Raw genomic sequence first — 21,606 nt, forward strand, 5'->3', positions numbered from 1 at the left:
GAGGAGTAGCTTCATGCTGGGGCCCAGAGTCATGAAACCACGTGGCTGCTTCTCTCTTGCTGGACACAGCCTTCTCAGGGAATGGCTTTGGGTGCTGACCAGTAACTGTAATATAAGCAGAAAAGACTTTAGGCTTTTGGTAAAGGGCACTGCCCTGAGTATCTCTGCAAGGCCCCACCTCAGAGGATGCGGCCTTTCTGTTAACTGTGGTCTCAAGCTGAATGGCCCTACACCTTGCTCCCCAGTGCCACTCTACCCTTCTTACAGCTGGGCACTCAGGAGACTAGAAACGTTCTTTTTGTATTTCTTCAAAGTTGTGATGAGCTGCTCTAAAAATTCCGGACTGAGGTAATCTGGAAGGGGGTGGCCACAAGGCAGGTGGGGACACGCATTTCCCCAGCACGTGCTCATTCACTTGCCATGAGCACAGGGCCTGCCTCTCTCCAGGAGCTGTACAGCCAGTCTTATGATGAGATCGGAGTCATGTTCGCCTCCCTGCCCAACTTCGCTGACTTCTACACGGAGGAGAGTATCAACAATGGTGGCATTGAGTGTCTGCGCTTCCTCAATGAGATCATCTCGGATTTTGACTCTGTGAGTGCCAAGTCATCCTCCCGTCCCCACCCCCACCCTGCCACAGTACCAGCTCATCCTAGGTCGCACCTTGTAACAGGTTATAGAAGCCAAAGGGAAGGTGGGGTTACCACACCTGACGGTCACTGCTCTCCGCCTGTCCCCAGGTGGAAGTGTAAGATAAAAGGTGGAAAATCACCTGTGAGTTCTTAGAATGAGGACTGGCCGCAAACGTACCTTTAGCCCCTCTGATTCTGATATCCTCCAATTCAGGAAAACCTTGAAAGTGCTTTCATGCAACTGCCCTGGGGGTTGGCAGTTTTACCCCAACCTTAAGGTTACAGTAATCGAGTCTCCAAGGCAGGTAGTTATCCAGGAACACACAACTGTAGAATAAAGCTTCTATAGGAGAGCACCTTTGGGATGTCTTACGCGGTCAATGTAAACAGCCACATCTGTTACTTAGTGGCTCATGCACATTCACCCCTGGCCCCACTGACAGCTCTCCTCCTAACACTGCTCTCAGCTCCTGGACAACCCCAAATTCCGAGTAATCACCAAGATCAAAACCATCGGCAGCACCTACATGGCGGCCTCTGGAGTCACCCCAGATGTCAACACCAATGGCTTTACCAGCTCCAGCAAGGTAGCTCAATCCCCTTAAGGCTAGTGCAAGGGGCTGCTACCCCGGGAAACAAGTTATGACTGTGCAGGAGGGGGCGACAACCACTACCTCCAGCAAACAAAGTTGGGCTTTCAGAGGAGAAACAGCGGGCCAATCCACACCCCGACTGGCCCACAGCGCAGGATGACCGCAGCCTGCGCCTGCGGCTGGGAGACCCACTGTCTGGTTGGTCACACGCCTCCTGTTTTAAGAACTGAGGAACAGAAACTGTGTAACACTGACAGCTGGGTTGGAAAGTGGTCATGTCAGGCAAACGGGGTGGGCGGTGTTTCAAAGCTCACTGCTGTGATCAGCCTGTTCACACCGAAGGAGCCAGATCTGCTTAGCTACCAGAAGTGAGCTTTGGGGACCATGGTCCCCAAGACTGTTTGCAAGTGAAGTTAAACACTGTCTAGATGGCATCTAGCTAAATCAAAATAAGGACAGTTATCCCAACTGTAAAGTGCAGGTCGCACAATGGGATGATGAAGTGACTTGTGACCAGCTCCATGGCAGACAGGGAGTGGCTGGACTGGCAGCCACCAAGAGGCCCGTGCACCAAGTCAGGACAAGCTGGAGCAAGCGCTCAGGTTCCCCTGTGTGAAGAAGCCGAGAATGAGGCTTCATGCTTCATACTTAAGCACAGGGAGTTGAACCGCCTCTCACATGACGAAGGGAGGCAAGCAGGCTGCTGTTACGGGTCAGAACAGTTCCTGAAGCTTCTGCTCTCGGCACAGGAGGAGAAGTCAGACAAGGAGCGCTGGCAGCACCTGGCTGACCTGGCTGACTTCGCACTGGCCATGAAGGACACGCTTACCAACATCAACAACCAGTCCTTCAACAACTTCATGCTGCGCATCGGTAAGGGCCCAAGGCCGGCCTAACCCCCCATGTACTTCCTTGTCACAGGGCAGCCAGGACTAGTGGCTCACAGACCTGAGGCACTGGGGTTGAGGGTTACCCAGAGCTGGAGTGGATCTAAGGTCGCAAGGGTGAAACGGGCCCTAGCCCTGTGTCTGCCTGCAACGACAAGCTTCCTCGGAATCTGGTCTACCTTTCTTAGGGAAACTTATGTGCCTGCTCAGGGCTTTGTTCACCTCAGTCCCAGCCTGTTAGGCATTAATGTTACCTCCCCCCGCCCCCACTGGGTTTCACTCCTTTTGAGGTCACTCAAAATGAAGTTACCAGGTAGGTGTTAAAAATTGGCAGCTTCCATCTGGAGTACACTATGTGTCCCAAGCACCGGGAAAGGACAGGATGAAGAGAAGACGTGACGTGCCCTATAGTTCCAGGGGCCTTGCAGTAGGGGTCAGTTGACAAATCAAAGGAGTTGGCTTCTAAGACATGACAAGGTTTAGCATGTGGCTGTGCTAAGTCACATGCCTCTCTACCTCAGGCATGAACAAAGGAGGGGTCCTGGCTGGTGTTATCGGAGCCCGGAAACCGCACTATGACATCTGGGGCAATACCGTCAACGTGGCCAGCAGGATGGAGTCCACAGGGGTCATGGGCAACATTCAGGTACGTCCAACAGACCCAGGGAGCAGGCCCGAACAGTGTGGGTTCTGCCAGCCCAAAATGTGCAGTTGGCAGTGCTGTGCGATTAGGGCCAGAGATGCCTCAGAAGGAGAAGGTTTAAATTCTGAGTTAGAAAACCCTGCTCTTGGTATGAACTTTCTAACACACTATTCTTACAGCAATTTCCCTCACTGCCATCTTGATCTGAGGGAAACAACAAAGGGAACGGACAGGCGTAAGATGCCAAAGCAAAATGCTGCTACACTGGCATCCTCAGGGGAGAGGAAGGCCCTAGACTGCCCCGCACCCGTGTACATGGAGGAAAGGGACCCTCACCTGGGGAGGTCTGGAAAGGCCTGTGGATCAGTGTGGGCACCACTTGGTGCCCTCAGTCTAGCCTCACTCTCTTAACCCCAGTTATCTGTTCTGTTCTCTCCTGACAGGTTGTAGAAGAAACACAAGTCATTCTCCGAGAGTATGGCTTCCGCTTCGTGAGGCGAGGGCCCATCTTTGTGAAAGGGAAGGGGGAGCTACTGACCTTTTTCTTGAAGGGGCGTGATAAACCAGCCGCCTTTCCTAACGGATCCTCGGTTACACTGCCCCACCAGGTGGTAGACAACTCCTGAGTGGCCTCTCAGCCAGTGACAGTCCAACCAAGAAGGGAGAATTTACTTTTGGGAATTGAAGAAAGGCCTTGGGAGAGGACAAATTACCAAGTAACTGCTGAAGTGCACACTCAATCTAGACTTTTAGGTGTAACAGTCTCCTCAAGCCTTCATTTCTGTGTGAGCTCTGAGGAGGCCATACTATCCTCAGTATGCCTGTAGCTTCCCCAGAGTATAGGGGTTGTAGGCATAGCCCTGGAACGGAACCTTTGAGTCTTAGTTCTGCCCTGTCCCCCCAGAGAGGCCATGGCCACTGTGAGCAGGAGTGCCCTGGAAGTGAGACAGCTGCCTTGAGTCTCTGCTTAACACGAGCTTGGCAGAGGGCCAGCTGTGGCCCAAAGCAGCATTTGATGTTAGGTGAAATGGCCCTCGTCCTGGTAATCTTGAAAGGTTCTTCTGGAACCCTGTCACGAGAGCAGAAAGTGCAATATTTCCTTTTACGAGGGGGGAGGGGGACCTATTTCTGACAGAAAAATATATAAACAGATCTTCTACATTTATATTTTTAACTCTGTTAAAAAAAACTTCCAATATTGCCTTGCCTTTTGAGCTCTTGCTACAGTCGCCTTTGCTACTGCTTTAAAAGAGAATTTACAGGTATTGTAAAGAATAAGACTGTTTTATTAAAAGCTTTATCAACTTGAATGTGAAAATTCTGATAAGAGGTATATTAAGAGCTCTGCGAACTCCCACCACCGGGTCCTCACCACATACCCAGAAGGCAAGAGGTTGGTCTAAACAGGCCTGGCCACTCCCGTGCCCTTCCTAGGGTGAGCTGGAGCGCCTACCTTCATGGGCATCTGGCCTAAGAAGGAACCAACTCAGAGGGCAACAGGACGTGACCTGGCTTGACATGCACTCTCCCTGGCCAACAACAGGAAGTCCTAGCAACCTGCGGCCAGCAAGAGAGACCGCGCATTCATCAACTAGGGGGTGGGGAAGACACAAGTGCAGCTTTGACCTAGAGTGGCAGAAGGGCAGCAGCATGTCAACTCCCCTTTGCAACAACTGAGGTATGAACAAATTTTTGATCATGTGGTCACAGCTGTCAGAAGACACACACATACCTTATTGTGGTGATAGTACTTTCTGACATAATTTTTACGAAGCTTCCCTTAACTACAGGATTCACCACATAAAAAAAACCTAGCCTGCTCTACAAACTTCCATTTCATAGTCCTCAAAAAGCAAAAAGACAGAATTATGTACAGCTTCCATCCAAGCTAGGAATGCTCTACTGAACATCTTTCCCTGCCCCATACACCTGACTTAATGAAAACATATGATCAAACCACTCTGTCAAAAGACTAGATCGATCTTAAGCATTTTAACATAGTGAGCCATCAACGAAGAACTGTCCAAACGTGTTTACGGCTCATGTGTCACTTGGCACCCACAGAGGATGTGTTTTCTCCTGCTGGGACTGACCTGTATGGGGTACTGATTGACTCACGCCTGATAGGTTCCCACCGGAAGGATTTCAGGAGATGAGGCTCATGTCCAACCTTTCTCCTTTTCTTGCAAATGCTGTAAACACCTGATGTAGGGGTTGTGTAGAAAACAGATTTTCATGGGCTAGTCTCTGCTCTTCCCATGAGGTAGGTAATGTATCCATCCCTAAAAAAAGAAAGTCTTATCAATCTCACTTAATGCAACCAAGGGAATCAGAATCTGGATTCTGAAGCCAGATATTAGAACCTATTTCTGGGGGGTTTCTAAGAGAAGCTGACCTTTATTAGACTGATATAACACACTGGGCATTTGTTAATACTCTGCCTAGAAAAATCTAAAAGTTATGGTATGAAAACTATGGCATCTGCTTCCTAAAGACATCTTACCCTATATGTGTGTGTGTGTGTATATATATATATAAATTCTCATTGGCCTTGTGACGATGCCCACAGTTACATCATTATGGTACACTTAACTGAAACGAAAATCACAAAAAATGTCTCAGCTGCCCTGGAAAATTCCCATTTACAGAATAGTCTCTAGAGAGCTAAGTGTATACTGATTTGTCACATCTATTAGTTTCACAGTGAAATGAGTCTTCTGGTGCTCTTTACCGCAAGCAACCCTATGAGTCAGTCTCATTAGACAGCTCTCTTCTGAGAGATCTCCAATGAAAACATAAGCTGAAAGAACAGTAAGTGGAAAAAGGGAGGGAGAAGTAGGACAATTGTGTTTACTACCCACAAAGAGAAGAAAAATAGGTAGTACTTTACTATCTCAGTGAATGTAGAGAAGGAAAGGTCTCAAGAGGTCCAATTACTGCAGGCTACCTATTTTACCTTGCTTCGATCACACAGAACAATCCAGAGCATGTTCTAATTTCTCCACTGAGGCAACCTTCCTCTTACCTTGATACGTAATGCTGACATCAGTTGGAAGGGTTACTGTGAGGTCCTTGTACAGCAATCTTGCACAGAATGGGAAGGACAGACTCTTCAAGTCCACTTTGTAAGTAAACGCCAGCAAGTTGCACAGTGAGTTTCTCTGCAAGGGTCCAGCCAGAAAGGCTGCAAAGTCACTCTATTAGGGGCAAGGGGGATCAAAAAGACAAAACCTTTACATGAATTCATGCCTGAATTCACATTATCCACAGGAGCTTCGGATGCACAAAAGGGGAAATGCTAAGTGACTCTTAATCATATACATTTCCTGTCTATTTCCGGTTCCATCTAAGAAGGTAGGTCTTAGTTTAGCTCGAGATGTAGAGTATTCCTCTATGGTATACTTATTCAAGGTTCAACAAGCACATTCAGGTACTTTAGAAGTCTCTGCTGAATTGGAAAAGCAACTGTATGCTACCACCATGTGAAAAAAAAATGTTCAAGTATAAAAGCCTGAGGACCACCATTCGGGAGTGAATAATCCCTTAGCCAATATCCATGGTTCAATATCATCCAGAGGTTTTAAAAGGGGATGGAACAGGGGTGGAAAATTAAGTTTGCAATGTGAATAAAACACAAACATTAATAGAACAATGATCAAACTCTGGCAAAGAGTTATGAAACATTTTAAAATACAGAAGCAAGCTTGTCTCCCCTTTTCCTCCCCTTTTCTTTCAAGACTATCCGGGGCCCTTAATATGCCAGATAAGATCCCAAACATACCTGAAGTCGATCTGCCTGGTACTTCCTTCCAGAGTAAGCATTTAGGTATTCACAGAGACTGAACAGAAACTGCTGAATATTTGTCTGTAAGTATTTTGCTGACAACTCCTCTAAGGGAATAAAGACGGGAACTGAATGGCGATGGATCCGAAGTGGTTTCTGTATGACAAGGTCCACAAAATAGGAGCCCAGCAGGTTTCCCTGAAAAGAAGTGTCAATACAGACACAGACTCCTCGACTGGTCAGCTTCCCACTGAGCCCTGAAGCAAACAAAAGGAGAGCTCTCAACAGGTATCAGGCAAAACAGTTTCTCATTCATCACTGTATCTAGTCACTTGAGCCCAAACTAAGTACATAGAGTATGTGCCAAATGTGTGTTCCATGAATACCACCGACTGTCCTCATTAGCTCTGGCTCACTTCACATTTGAGTTGTTAAAACAATGAAAGAATGGTGCAAAAAATATCAAAAACTTTTGAGGAAGATCTTGAGATTTTCAATTTACCCATCTTTTTTGGGGTATCAAATAATTATGATAGTCCTTCCACAATTTTTTTCTGACAAACAATACGGAGAATAAATCCCAATTTTAATGGTGAAAAAACCTGAGGGTTTAAAATTATCTGATCAGTAGCATAGAGCCAGCCAGCAATGAAGGCAATTTTAGTACAGGGTCCTGCATACATTAAATAGCTGAAACAAGTGGTCTAAGCCAGTTACCACCCAATCTTCTGCATAAAGAGGCCAATCTTACAGGGTTGTAGATGTCAACAAGCATCATGTCAACTCGTGTGTGTATGAAGAGGAAGGCAAAATCAGTACTCAGCATTAACAACACATGTAGCAAACTAATTCACCGGAGACAAACAACCAGGCTGACAGGTCAAACACAAGCATACCTGTAAAACGGTAAGCCTGCAGAATAGCCTTCACATTTTCCTGTTTTCTTTCCAGAACTTCTTGCTCTGTGATCTCTAGTGTTTGGGTGGGTTCTACATTGCCAGCAGAAGCATTAACCTAAAAGATATGCACAAATCAAACGGGGTACAAAGGGCTTAATACAAAGCCCTCCTTTGCTCTCATTTAACTGGTAAAAGCAATTCTGGAACAAATCAAGAAATACTACAGTGAGCAGTAAGTAAGTGCTGTGAATTCGCAGCAGAGGTGGAATCCTGTGGTTCACATAGCTGGGTATCAGAAGTATGAATTGTGATGGCCTGAAGAACAATTAAAATTTGGTGGAAATAGAGAATATTGTGAACGAAGAAAAAAAAATAGTGAGAAAAGTCTAGGATGAACATAGGATGAGTGAAACATCTGTAAGGAGAAAAGACTGGGAAAGATCCTTGAGCCAGACCACAGGCTTTCAAGTGCAAGGATGAGAAACATGTACACTTGGATTTCTGATATCAAACTGACCTCCCCTCTGAGAACTATGTAAGTTGGATTAAATGCCAAAATTATATAACTCAAAACATGGGCAAGCAAACAGAACATGGTCTGAAGACATTAGAGAACAATCAACGTGGCCAGATTGAAGATTACAGAGAGGTTCCCTGAAGCCAGGTGATTTTACTCTGCAGGTTCCTCCAGTCTGTGCCGATTTGGATCGCACAGCAAGTACGCCCCACATGGCGGCAGGTGAGACTTTGTAGTAGTCTCACTTGCAGGGGAGACAAAACTTGGAGAGCTAGGAGTACTTTCCACCTTCAAGATGCCACAGAAACGGGATCCTAACATTCTTCATACAGTTTGCCCTGCAGGCACTGGTCAATTATTAAACTGCCTAAGCAGGGACTAAGAAACCAAACAGAAATAAGCTAATGGTAGAGTTAAAAATCTAAGCAGAAATTCTGGTGAGCCAAGTTTGGAGTTCCGAACTTGCCAAGGAAGAGGGGTCTTGATAGAATATGGCCGGACTCCAGCCAAGGGCCTTGAAGAGAGGGCTGCACAAAGCAGAAACAGATCGCTTCAACTTGATTACTGTGTTGTACCTGCCAAACAAAGCCACTGCAATTCTCTCTGGAGGAGATAACATAGTTCTGAATCCCTTTTTTAAAAAATGTAATATCCATCACTGAATCAAAAAATTACCAGGATGTCAGGAAAGAGTAACAGATGACTGGAAACCTAGAGAAAAATAAAACAACAGAAGCAGCCTCAAGGAGATTCGACTACTTGAATTGTCAGGTACAGCCACTAAAATAAAAGAACTCAAAGCAAAGATCAGGAATCTATAAAAATGAGTCAAATGGAAATCCTAGAACCAAAAACAAACAAAAATCAACTAAAATTAGGAAACGGGAGTTCAGAACCAACATGACACACAAGTGGAACATGGCACACGTCTACAACCAAACTAAGCACACATGGGAAAAGAGAGACCAGAACGTAGGAAAGGTGAGACACAGGTCCAAGGGAACAAAGACAACAGCTCCATACAGGGAGCCCATATACGGAGCAAAGAATGCGGGAGGTGCACACCGCTGAAGAGGTAACTTTCCAAATTAAATGAAAAAATTCAAGCAGTGAAGTTCTACAAATACTAAGCAGGATAAGGAAAGCAAGCGACACTTAGTCACTTTATGCTCTAATACTGCTAAAACCAAACTACAAAATTTAAGAAACTAGAGGAAAACAGACATTATATTCAAACAATAAAATTAACACAGGACAGGTCGACAGAACTAGATGACAAATGAGAACAATATATTTAAAGTATGAAAGAAAACATCCACCTGAAACTCTGTATCTAGCAAAATTATTTTTTTCTTTTTTAAAAATTTATTTATTTATGGGTACAAGAGCTGGGTTTTGGCAAGAGGTGTGGGGGTTGAGAGGATCCACCAGAGACAGAGTAGGGGGCATAACAGGAGGATCTACTGAGATACACTGCCGAGGGGAACAGCAGGTGTCTGCTGCACCATATGGGTCACCTCCCTGGCCAGTGATGGAACTTGTGCTGCTGTGGCTGCTGACAGCTTCATAGTGCTGAGACTTAATGCTCTGTGCCGCCAAGGAGGCCCTCCAGCAAAAATGCAAAAGTATTGTCAAGAAGTGAAATAAGGGTGTTTGCAGACAAAAAAGAAGAGAATGTGTCAATAGGTTTGTACTGAAAGAAGTACCAGAGCTACTTATGCTGAAGGGAAATAATTTCAGCTAGAAATGTGGAAATGCAAGGAATAATAAACAATGCTTAGAGTAACTACATACATAACTAAAGGGAGAGTTTACAAACAATACAATTTTCAGAGGGCTTAATAAATAACAATAATCAGAAAGGTGCCATCTGTGCAGAGAAAATTTTAGGTTCTGTATTACCCAGTGTGGAGTGAAAGTGCTCATCTAACGTATACTCTAAAAAAGTATCATGTTTTTCTACAATTACCAAGAGTATACATGATAAAAGTATGCAGTTAATGAACTACTGAAAAAGTGGAATGACAGATCAATGCAGAAGGCAGCAAGAGAAACAGAATAAATAATAAAAGAGCACTGTGGTAGACTGAGATCCAAATACATCAGTAATCACAGTCAAAGTTCACTCACTAGTTCACAACTGCACGAGTTGGATCCCCGACCAGGGAGGTGACCACATAGAGCAGCAGACCTCTCCTGTTTTGCCCACTGTTCCCATCAATAGTGTAATTCTGCACTACCTGTTCTGCTTCCGCTTAGCCCCTGGTGTGCCCTCCTACCCCCCCCCACCCTCTGGCCAACACCGCAGTTCTTGTACGTGTAAATAAAAACAAATCTTAATGAAAAAAAAAGTTCACTGACTAGCCTAGTTAAAAGACAACTGAAATGTGCAATGGGTTAAAGCACAGCACTGAGAAGCTAGAGCCACTTCAGCACCAGTGTTCAATCCCCATCCCGGAGGTAACCCACATTGCGCGGCAGATCTCTCCTGACCCACCCACTGTACCCCTCAGCAGTGTATTTCAGTCCATCTGCCTGTTCTGCTCCCCACTCTGTCTCTGGTGAATCCTCTCACCCCCTGCACCTCTGGCTTGTACTCCAGTACTGTATGCATAAATAAATAAGTCTTTTTAAAAAATGTTATTTATAAGAGAAAATTTTATAAGGGCATCAAAAGATATAAAGTAGAAATAAGAAAATTTTTATTATACAAACCTTAAACCAAACTGCTGTTAAAGCTATACTTTAACAGCAAAAAAAGTTTAATGCAAGCTGAATTTAATGCAAGAATTTTAACTAAATTTAATGCAAGAATTTTAGCTAAAATAATTGGGTTCCCCAGAGCCATGGCCTTCTCTAATGTACAATTTTGCTACTTCAAGACCTCCAGGAAGTTCAAGACTTCCTCATCCCTCAATCTGCAGGAGGAAGATACGCCTATACCCTCCAAGCAGCACCATGTGGAGGAACCCCACATAATATTTAGAAGAGCCACAGACCCCAAGTAATGAAAAAATTGAGAAAGACAAGGGCCCTCTCTGGTGGCACATCAGGTTAAAGCACAGCACTATGAAGCTACTGCAGCCACTGCAGTACAAGTTCCATCCCCTGCCAGGGAGTTGACCCACATGGCACAGCACACCTCTCCTGACCTGCCCTCTGCTCCCCTCAGCACTGTATTTCAGCACATCTTTGCCTACTCTGCTCTCTACTCTGTCTCTGGTGAATCTTCTCACCCCCCTCACCTCTGGCCTGTACCCCCAGTTCTGTAAAAAAAAATAAATTAAAAAAAAATTGAAAAGACAAAATGGATGACTCACACTTCCTGATTTCAAAACATATACAAAGCTACAAACATCAGAATCATGAGGTCCTGGCATAAAAGTAGGCAAATAGTGGAATGGAGTCTAGAAATCAGCCCTGCATGTACAGTCAAATGCATATGCCAGCACTAATCAATGGAAAAAGAACAGTCTCTAACAAATGGGGCTGGCAAAACTGCATGTCCACATACAAGACAGAACACAACATACACACAACTTAACTCAGAATGGAATTGAGACCTGAATGCAAATCCAAACACTATGAAATTCTTGGGGGAAAATGTGGGAGGAAAGCTTCACAATTTTGAACTTGGCAATAAGTTCTTGGATATGACACCAAAAATAAAGCACAACCAACAAAAGCAAAATAGACAAATGGGACTGTATGAAATTTAGAAACATTTGTGCACCAAAGGGCATAATCAAAAGAGTATTAGTAAATACCAGCAAATCCAACTTAATATAGAAAGGATAATATTTAAACTGAATTAGGTTTATTTTAATATAAGGCATTAATCACTCAAGCATCAATCATATCACTATCACATTACAGATAGAAATCATATAAGCATCTTAATACATGTAATACAGATCATTACAAACATCTAATAATATTCACTATCTGGGCACAATTTAAAAAACTCTCAGCAAACCAGAAACACAAGAGCATTTCATTACTCTGAGCACAACAGCTCCCCCATATTGGAGGGGTATGGGGGAATGCCTGAAACCCAGATAGCACCAACCCTTAAGCATACTATTTTCCTCATTTTACATACATAACTATGATAAAGTTTAATTTACAATTAAACACAATAAAAAATTACAAGAATTATAAAAATTATACTGTAAAAGAAGTTGTGTAGTCTCTCTCAAAATACCTTACATAGTATTTTTGGAACATGGCTGACTGAGAGTGACAAACTGCAGAAACTGAAATCCCAGATAAGGGGGGGTCTACTTTAACATAATTTACGGCACACATGTGACCCTGTGACTATTTCTACCCAACAATTTACATACAGTCCTGGAGATCTTAGCCAATAAACAGAAGAAATAATGTAAGTAAAACTATTACTGTTTCCATGTAACATAATTCCAAACAATAAACTATGTTATAAATTATGTGAACTTAGCAAAGTTACAAAGTTACCATAAGGCTAACAAAACAAAAATAAAATTTATTTCTATGTAACAGTAACAATTACAAAATAAAACTTCTAAAACATAGTACTATGTATCGGGTTATGAAACTATGTGTCAGACATAAGGTAAAACTTATGTTAAAGCTAACAATGCTTTACTTAAACACACCACCCCAGGAATTGACGTGTTGTCTGTGCTCCTTCCTGACACAGTAGCAGAGCCGAGTAGTTGCACTGGGATCTTATGGCTCACACAGGCTAAAGTACTCACTAGCGGGGCCTTAAAAGAAAGTACAGTGACCCAGTCATAAACAGCAACATTTGAAAAAATTAAGTTCATAAGGGACGGGGTTTAAGACCTCTCCAGGAGAAATCATACATTGTACAAAACTGAAGGATGATGTAATATATTTTTTAATAATAATAAAGACTTCTCCACATGAAATCACACATATTACTAAGAGAAATTAAAGAATAAAAAGAAAGATAAACCATGTACACCGACAGGAAAATACACTATTATTGGATTTAGGGAAAAATGACAACATTTTTGCATAGTAAACGTACACCTTGACTTTTCCAATAATGCAATATAAATATTTTAATTCTTTTCAATTGAAATATTGATTGATTCTATATAACCAATCTATACAATTCTTTCCAAACTGAGGTACAGATTCTATTCAATCAAATATAGGTTTATTTTCAGAAACTGGCAGCAAATCCCAAAGCTATGAGAAATTCAAAGGCCAAGATAATTTTGAAGAAGACACACCTAAGAGATATCAAGATCCACAGCAATAAGCCTGTGGTACTGCACAAAGATAAACAAACCAAAGACTAATGGCAAAGAACAGAATCCAGAACAGACCATAATAGCCAAAAGATTCACTATAATACCATGGGGGAAAATGGCCTTTAAGTGGAATGAATATTCATATTGGGGAAGAAAAAACAACAAAAACCACAAGGGGAAAAAAAAGTAAGAATGACCACTTCACAGCATACACAACAATCAATTCCAAGTGGGCTGCAAACCACAAAATAAAAACAACAGAAACACCATTGGGGACCCGAGTTCCATCACCAGCCAAGGAGCTGACCCACAGGGTGCAGCAGACCTCTCCTGTGTCTCCAATGCTGCACTCAGCTGTGTAAGTAGATCTGCCTATTGTGCTCCCCACTCTGTCTCTGGGGAGTCCTTTCTTTTTTTCCAAGATTTATTTATGCATACAGAACTGGGTGCAGGCCAGAGGAGCAGGGGCAGTGAGAGGATTCACTAGAGAGACAGCGTAGGGAGCAGACTGAAGTACACTGCTGAGGGAAGAAACAGGTCAGACAGGAGAGGTCTGCCATGCCAAGTGGGTCACCTCCCTGGCCAGGGATCAAACTCCTGCAGCAGTGGCTGCGGCCAGCTTCTTGGTGCTGAGCTTTAACCTGTTCTACTATCAGGGAGAGCCCTCTGGTAAATCCTGTCACACACACCCCACGCTGCACCTCAGCTCTATGCACAAAAAATAAAAATATATGTATATAATATAGACACAATGCTCTTATTAGAAATATCACAAAATATCTCCACAATGTTAAATTAGGCCAAGATGTATTAAGAAGAAACAAGAACGACAGATATAGTCAAATTCCTGAATCAAATTTCATGAAAAGGAAAATATGCATTTTATCACAAGATACTGTTAGAGAAAGCAAGTAACTGTCTTAGAGAAGATGTGCAATACATAAACCCAAAGAATTCATATCCAGAATATGTAAAGAATTCTACAATTTAGTGACACCCAATAAAATTTTTCAAGTATTAAAAAATACATAAGAGAAGATTTTCAGGTTTCCAATACAGACACTTAACATCATTAGTTATTTGGCAAATGAAAATTAATCCACAGTGAGATATTCTCACCTGAACAGCAAACTTTTACAAACATCCATTATCCAGCATTAGTAAAGAGGCAGAACAATGGAAATCTTACACTTTGTTGCAAGGAACATACAATGAGCACAATCACATTCAAAAACTAGTACTTTTTGAAAGATAATAAACACACCAGTGACCCAGCAGTTCTAAGCATATACCCAGCAGAAAAGTATTATTTTAGCTTGGGAGAGCAGGGATCTAAAGGAACCTGGAAAAATATTTACGTACTTCTCCTTAACTGATGCTGAAAGAGCTGGGCCAGCTTAAGGGAGGCCTCAGAACTTGCTTAACAGGTGAAAGCATTCATAAACCTTATACGTTCTCCCATTTTTACACTCCCTGTAACTACTATGGCATTATTTCTGCAATAAAGATAACCGAAATGATTATCCATGAGATTCTAAAAGAACAAAAGAAATGTACATATTTTTACATCAAAACACAGGAATAAAAATGCTCACGGTAGCTTTACTCTTAAAAGCCCCACATGAAACAACCCAGTGAACCCAAATGCCACCGACATTACAACAGGGAAAGACGCTCTGGGGTACTCCTAAGATGGAGCTACTCTACAGTAATAAAGCAAAATGACCACTGCATGGCGAACCTCAGAGACAACAGCCAGCAAAAGCCAGCCCTGAGGATTGCTTATTTATAAAATTCAAACAAGGTGGAACCAACAGATGGCGACAGCAATCACAGAAGTGGTCACCCTGAGGGAAATAAACAGGGCCCGACAGGCTCCTGTGACGCTGGGGAGACACGGCTCCATCTGTGTGGTAGTTCCCAGGGCACATGTTTACCTTGTGAAGGGTTCCTCAGACTTTTGCACTTTATTTATTTTGCTTTAATAAAAAAGCTAAGGGAGGGACGGAGGAAGGAAAGGAAAAAACAAGGGAAGGGAGGCACAAAAAAGGCTGGCCTTATTCTGTGATACTGAACGTTTTTGACCAAGAGAAGTATGTAAAATTTTATGACGCATTTTCTTGGCTGTGCAGGATTTATTGGAGCAGCAGAAATACTTCTGCTATAATCCTGGTGTCCAAACTAGCTGATAAATATTTATGACATATGCAGCTAATACTTGAGCTATGAAAATAGGAGTGGGGTGGTAAACAGACAATCTAAAGAAAATTTAACAAATCTTGCTGACTGGACTTGGGCTGGAGGGAAAGTGGAAAAGAGGGAAGGGCTAAAGTTTACTGTAAGGTTTCCAGTCTGGGCAATAGGGGGTTGAAATGGCAAAAGCACCAGTGACAAAAGTACCAGTAAGTGAGACTGAGTAACATGTTCACACGCACAAGGGCAGGTTAAGAGATTTACGAAGCCCCACTGGCCCCGCAGCACCGGACAACTGTTAGCTGTCACTGCTATTGCCCGAGACACTACAGGTCTGATCGTGTGAGGAATCAAGGACTGCAACTGCGCCTGAATAACACAGGTGAATCATATTATAAAACGCACTCCTTCCCAGAGCCTCTTCACTCCTCAGACCCTAAGAAAGCCTACCAACGACACCGTTCTACTCACTCTGGCTCGTCGTTGCCTCACTTCCGCCTTCAGTTTATCTCGAAGCTTTCTCAGTTTACAGATCTTTGTCCCAAGAGCATTTTCCACTTCCTGCTCTTCCAATTTTTTATGGGACCTTTTCGCTTGTGCCTCAAGTCTTTCCAAGTGAGCTAAAACACCTAAGGAGAGTAAAAAGGGAATTTCAGTAGGAAACCAAGAATATTTAACTCGGCAAAGGAAGCACTTAAGAGCCGAAGTGGCCGCTCTTCCCCCCCAGAATTTTGTTAGACACTGGCTACAAAACCATGAGTTCAATGATCAGCAACCTTGTCAGTTAACACTAATGTATAAGCATTGTCTGGCAGGATACTACTCAAATAGCACATTATCCTAATACAGATCATCTGAGTTAGTCACGATAATGACCCCTAGAAAAAAGAGGTCACCAAATTCAGACTCTCAAAAATTGTCTTAAAAATAGTTGTTGCATATTTTCCCAAAGTGCTAATGCATGACTTGCTGGGTTGGGACATGGGGTCTGACTAAATACTCTGATGCTCTGCAAAGTATTAGCAGCACAGGTCTGTAAAGGCACACACTATATGCGGGATTAATACTGGAAAAGGAAAAGAACCTCACTATTCAACAGAAACACAGAAGGCAACCTCAATTCCCAACAGAATGACTAAACTAAGAATATAAAAAAAATCCTATTTTCACAGTGCTGACTCTAAGAGTACAGCACTTGCTAAGTATTCCCTACATATTAAGACACTTCTGCTAGATGCTTTACTTGCAAAGCATGTGATGGAATGAAAAATTTAGTAACTATTTCCCATACACTGGACAGATGCTAATAAGCACATCACCTGCAAAGCATGAAAACAAATACGAGTCTCATCCCTGCAACCACCAGCACAACACAACTATTCGTGCCCATCTTCCAAATGAAGAAACTGAAGCAGAAAAAGGTAAATATCTTGCCTAAGGTCAGACTAAAATGGCAGAACCAGGGCTCAAATCCCATCTGAACAAAACCGAAGTCGGTGCCGGGGGCTGCCCCCTCCACCGAAGCAATGCACTAAATACTGGCCCTAAAATAGCCGAGAAGAGGAGACCTGGCTGGTGAGAACTGGTCAATGAACGCTGCCTATTTCGACTGCACCTGCCCTTGTCATGAAGGGCAAGAGCCCCGGCACACTGAAAGTCCTAATCTTCTGTTCTCTTAAATCTTCAACGCTAGGGCCTCTGACCATTCTGACCCCAAACAGGCTGGAGAAAACAGGTCTTTCAAACGGGTGGAGGGGGGGCGGTGAGGGGTCATCTTTGCGCAGGAGTAAGGAGAGAGGCGACCCTCGCGCACCTGCTCGGGTCTCGCTGTCCGGGCGCGAGGCACTGGCCGACGGCATCTCCTCGGCTTCCAGAGCCCTCCAGTGAGGCTGTCCAGTCATTTGTCCGGGTAAGCCGAAGTCAGGCCTTGACCTCCTCGCTGGTACCAGAAAAATGGCAAGAAGTCACACCTCACATTCAAACCGGCCCGCTCCGCAGGGCACACACAACGCAGGCGCGCACCCCACCTTCCCCACAGCGTCGGGGCGAGGACGCCCCGTCTGTGACCCCGCGGCGTTCCCAGGGTCCGAGCCGCCCGCGCCTGAGTTTACCTCCCCACCCCTGCTGCCCCCGAGGGCGCTCCAGGTCACGGTCCCGTGCGTCCCAGAACCTCACTCTCTCAGAGGTGCCTACCGCTCAGTCAGCGCAGAGACGCCAGTTCCCGCCGTCTGCGTCTTCAAATCCAGTCGGTCCCAGCGTGCTTTGCGCTCCCACCGTACATAACATGGCTGCGCTCAGGGCCCCTCCCTCCTCCCGGCATGCACCGGGGAGTAAGTCCAGCCTTTCTGTTGGGCAGGAAAATGGCGGCCTCCAGCGCAGAGCCGCAGATCCTGGTACAGTACTTGGTGTTGCGAAAGGATCTATCGCAGGCCCCCTTCTCGTGGCCATCCGGCGCACTGGTAGCGCAGGCCTGTCACGCTGCCACCGCGGCCTTGCACGTTCATCGCGACCACCCTCACACACAGGCTTACCTCCGGGAGCTGGAGCGCATGCGCAAGGTGGTGCTCGAGGTAAGGCGTGTGGAGGGGCCTGAGGACGTCGAGACCGGAAGTGGGTGTGGCCTTGAGGCCCAGTTCTAGTTTCGGGAGAGGGTGTGTCGGTAGTGGAGAGGGAGTCTCAACTTTGAAGTTTGGGGAAGGGTTCTGGGGGTGGAGCTGTTGCCAGGGAACCGTCCTTGGCTGGGCAGACTGTTAATGTTTCCCGCAGCCCGCGGCGCTCACCTGCGTCTTTCGCTGATGCCTGCGCGACAGAGCGTGGGGCGCGAGGCCCCGCCTGTCTCACCTGCGCGCTGAAGAGTGTCCGAAGTGATGGGAAATGAGGTCTTGTATGGAACACTGGAGTCAACTTGAAGCTTTTACCTGGTCATGACGTCAAAATATTGGAAAAGAAATGTTAGCCCTGGTATAAGTTGAGCCTATAGCATTGAGTGAAGCTGTAAGCTTATTGGCGCAGTGACCAAACAGAGCTCTTGACTGTCAATTCTGCTGGAAGTGTATCCTTAGAAAAGTTTACAAGTGTTTTCATAGGAGTAGTTTACACTAGTAAAAAATGTGGAAAGTGCTAAATGTCCAATACAAGAGATTGACTAAACTACACCCATCTAATGGATTGTTACAAGCGTAGCGTAAATGATTTTCTTGGACCGTATTTCATTGGCTTGGAACATGTGACATCATGCTAACTCAACTGTCTTCTGTATACAAAATGACCCAGGTTGTGAAAGGAAAAATGAAGGAAATACATCCAAATATTAAGTGGGAGGTGGTGGAATTTTGGTCATTTCCTAATGCTTTTCTATTCTTTTTCGTTTTCTACATTAAGCGCATATTTATGATGAGGGAGAAATGCATTTTTTTGTCTTTATGAAAATTTTAATAAACCAGAGCCCTGAAGTGAAGTAATTCCTTCACTGCTAACTGATTAAGACATTAATAATAGAGAATTGTTGGCACATGGAAAAATTAAGCTTTTGGAGCCAGGCTGCGCAGTTCTTTCTTTGGTAGAGCTTCAGGAAAGAGAACCTCTCCTCCATGCTTTTCCCTTTACCTTTTGTCTTCCTAAATGTGCTACACAGTCCTTTTCTGTGTTTGGCTCCTTGTAGGCCCCCAACGAGACCACCCTAAAGGAGCTGGCTGAGACCCTACAACAGAAGAACATTGATCACATGCTGTGGCTGGAGCAGCCTGAGAATGTCCCCACGTGTATCGCACTGCGTCCCTACCCCAAGGAAGATGTGAGCCAGTATTTGAAGAAGTTCCGATTGTTCAAATGACAGATGTTATCAATTGCTAGGATATATTTGATTATCAGCTGGATGTAGAAGCCAAGATCATCCAACCCTAAGCAGCCTATAGTCTTTTCAGTGGCAGCTTGCTCTTCCCTTAAAACTATGACAGTTTCTGGCCCTCCCTGGTGGTGCAGTGGGTTAAAGCGCAGCACTGCAAGCTAGCCACAGCTCCAGTTTGATCCAAGCCCCAGAAGTGATCCACGTGTTGTGACAGGCCTCTCCTGATGCGCACGCTGCTCCCCTCGGCATTGTACTTCGTCAATCTGCCTGGGCTGCTCGCCACTCTGTCTCCGGTGAATCTTCTCACTGCCCCTGTATCTCTGGCCTGTACCCCAATTCCCCCAATTCTGTATGAATAAATAAATAAATCTTTAAAATAATTTTTTTAAAAAAATGACAGTTTCCTGAGGGTCAAACACATGCTCACATTAAAGTTGCCATTATAAGTATTTCATCTTATTTTTAATTATTAGTAATTTCAGATGGGAAAAGTAGGTGAGCAGTAATATTGTCTATAGGCCACCACAAAATATGTGGTTAAGTTCCTGTAGAAGTGTAAGGAAATGCCTTTTTTGTTTTTTTTTTTTTTTGGTTAGGTATAATAGAGTTTTCCCAGTCACGCACATGTAAAGCTTTGCCTTTGAATTTCTTATTTCCTACTTCTTAATTTATGCACTTATATTGTATTAAATCTAAAACCACCTCAACTTTGACTCACTATTTTACATGTTAAGGAAGAAATACTGCCAATTAAATTTAGACATGTAGCTAACTGTAAGATGTGTGTGTGTGTGTGTGTGTGTGTGTGTATACACACAAATATATATGCATATGTTAACATCTTTGAAAATGATATTAACACACATAGATTTCTTTCTTAGATTTGATGAAATTTGTCATGTACCGTGACTGTTTCTTAGAGTTTCCAGGCTCTCATTTTGCTCATTAGAATATCCCACTGGTCTTCTCACCTCTAGTAGATCCTTTTACAACCCAGCAGACTGCTTCCATCAGGTTTCCATAGGGTCACTGAGCTCTCTGTTCAGTTTCTGTGCCTGTGAGTCCATGGATTTAAGTCATAACTCCTTAGCTTAGCCTTCAGCCCTCCACATTTAGATTTCCTACCTGTCTTAGGTGAATCTTCTACTTTTCCCTTATCTAACTTTGATGTTCAACAAAGACACTCTCATTACTGCCCTCCAGTCTCTTGCCTACAAATCAAATGTTAGTTTTCATTTCCCCCTCTCCTGCCTCTTGAATTATTTCCAGCTCAAGTGCTAGCTTTTCACAAAATCTTACCCGTCAAAAATTATCATTCCTTTCTTGAAGATCTGTAATATGCTAAGTAATGTGCAAACTATTCCTATAAAAATTGGCAGACACTACAGAAATTGGCCACTTATGAAGAAACGTTTATGAAGGGTAACTTGTTTAACAGATTATCTGTTGCATGTCTAGTGTGGCAGATGTATAAGAGTTAAGGATACAGAGGTAAATAAAACACTTCTTACCCTTAGGTAACTAAAATCTGAGAAGACAGAAGTAACTAATATAGAGAGAAATGGAGAAGGTAATATGGGTATATTTCCCTACTACCACCTAGGTATCAAGACTAAGCTACAAGATACGAAGATGTTCTCTTACAAGCGATGGTCATGGGAAAGTAGGAGAGTGAATAGGATCTCCAAGGGTGACTTGGTAACATGGTGAGCGCAGAATCAATCCCAGGAAGCCAAGAGGATAGTGTTTCGAAGGGGAGAGAACAAGTGTAACAGAAAACACTTAGCAGTTGTGAACAACTTGGTGAAAGCAGTTTAAGTAGCTTATAAGGATGGAAATCTGAGTGGGGTCCATTGAGACGAGAATGATAAGAGGGGGGGTCAGAGGGACTATTTCCAGAAACTTGAAGGGGAGAGAATAATAATTGGATAGGGGCTAGAAAGAAGATTCTGGGCCCCATAGGGGGAATTTTACCAGGTGCTCCAGCAAATGGAGGCAGGAGAATGAGAATGGAGACCAATGTTATTAAACAGAGTAAGGTGAAGACACAGGGAATGGCAACCTTGACGAGTGAGAGAATCTTTTGTGAGACTGGAGGGAAGGAAGTAGGGGAGGATATGGATACATAAGCTCACAGACTGGAGGGGGAGGAAGGTGAAGTTAACCATACGTGTTCACTTAATATTCTCCTATAAAGAAGGGGGATATTGCACTTATAACACTGAACTTATTGAGCATTATATTAGCCTAGGGGTAAAGAGGTCCGAGTCAACTAGCCTAAGCTCAAATACTGGCTCTCATACATTTAGGATGTGCGAAACTGGGCACTTAACACCCTGAGCCCCAA

At 43.9% G+C, this 21,606-nt stretch overlaps 3 protein-coding genes across 4 annotated transcripts in view; 2 read left to right on the forward strand and 1 right to left on the reverse strand.

Moving 5' to 3' along the window:
- Positions 1-4,038, forward strand: part of ADCY3 (adenylate cyclase 3) — a 61,033-nt gene extending 56,995 nt beyond the window's left edge. Inside the window, exons 16-20 of the mRNA XM_012727352.1 lie at positions 448-594; positions 1,100-1,219; positions 1,975-2,098; positions 2,634-2,758; positions 3,199-4,038. Coding sequence (XP_012582806.1) covers positions 448-594; positions 1,100-1,219; positions 1,975-2,098; positions 2,634-2,758; positions 3,199-3,381 — 699 coding nt within the window. The 3' untranslated portion in view covers positions 3,382-4,038. The remainder of the gene's footprint in view (positions 1-447; positions 595-1,099; positions 1,220-1,974; positions 2,099-2,633; positions 2,759-3,198) is intronic.
- Positions 5-17,677, reverse strand: CENPO (centromere protein O). Of its 2 annotated transcripts, XM_012727499.1 has the most exons (8): positions 17,606-17,677; positions 17,226-17,351; positions 15,884-16,041; positions 7,436-7,553; positions 6,537-6,796; positions 5,781-5,952; positions 4,874-5,037; positions 5-105 (listed from the first exon to the last, which is right to left on the reverse strand). In XM_012727499.1, exons 2-7 carry the CDS (start codon positions 17,311-17,313, stop codon positions 4,901-4,903), a joined length of 933 nt encoding a protein of 310 aa, XP_012582953.1. In that variant the 5' UTR covers positions 17,314-17,351; positions 17,606-17,677; the 3' UTR covers positions 5-105; positions 4,874-4,900. The 2 variants fall into 2 exon arrangements, with proteins under 2 accessions (XP_012582953.1, XP_012582952.1); XM_012727498.1 differs by lacking the exon at positions 5-105 and having other exon boundaries at positions 4,163-5,037.
- PTRHD1 (peptidyl-tRNA hydrolase domain containing 1) lies at positions 17,636-19,439 on the forward strand. Its single transcript, XM_004686396.2, has 2 exons — positions 17,636-17,982; positions 19,074-19,439. The coding sequence occupies exons 1-2, from the start codon at positions 17,731-17,733 to the stop codon at positions 19,242-19,244; spliced, it is 423 nt and encodes a 140-aa protein (XP_004686453.1). The 5' UTR covers positions 17,636-17,730; the 3' UTR covers positions 19,245-19,439.
- The last annotated feature ends 2,167 nt before the right edge of the window (positions 19,440-21,606 follow it).

Source organism: Condylura cristata, unplaced genomic scaffold (genome assembly GCF_000260355.1).
Source record: "Condylura cristata isolate star-nosed mole 26May11 unplaced genomic scaffold, ConCri1.0 scaffold00020, whole genome shotgun sequence".
Taxonomy (NCBI): domain Eukaryota; kingdom Metazoa; phylum Chordata; class Mammalia; order Eulipotyphla; family Talpidae; genus Condylura; species Condylura cristata.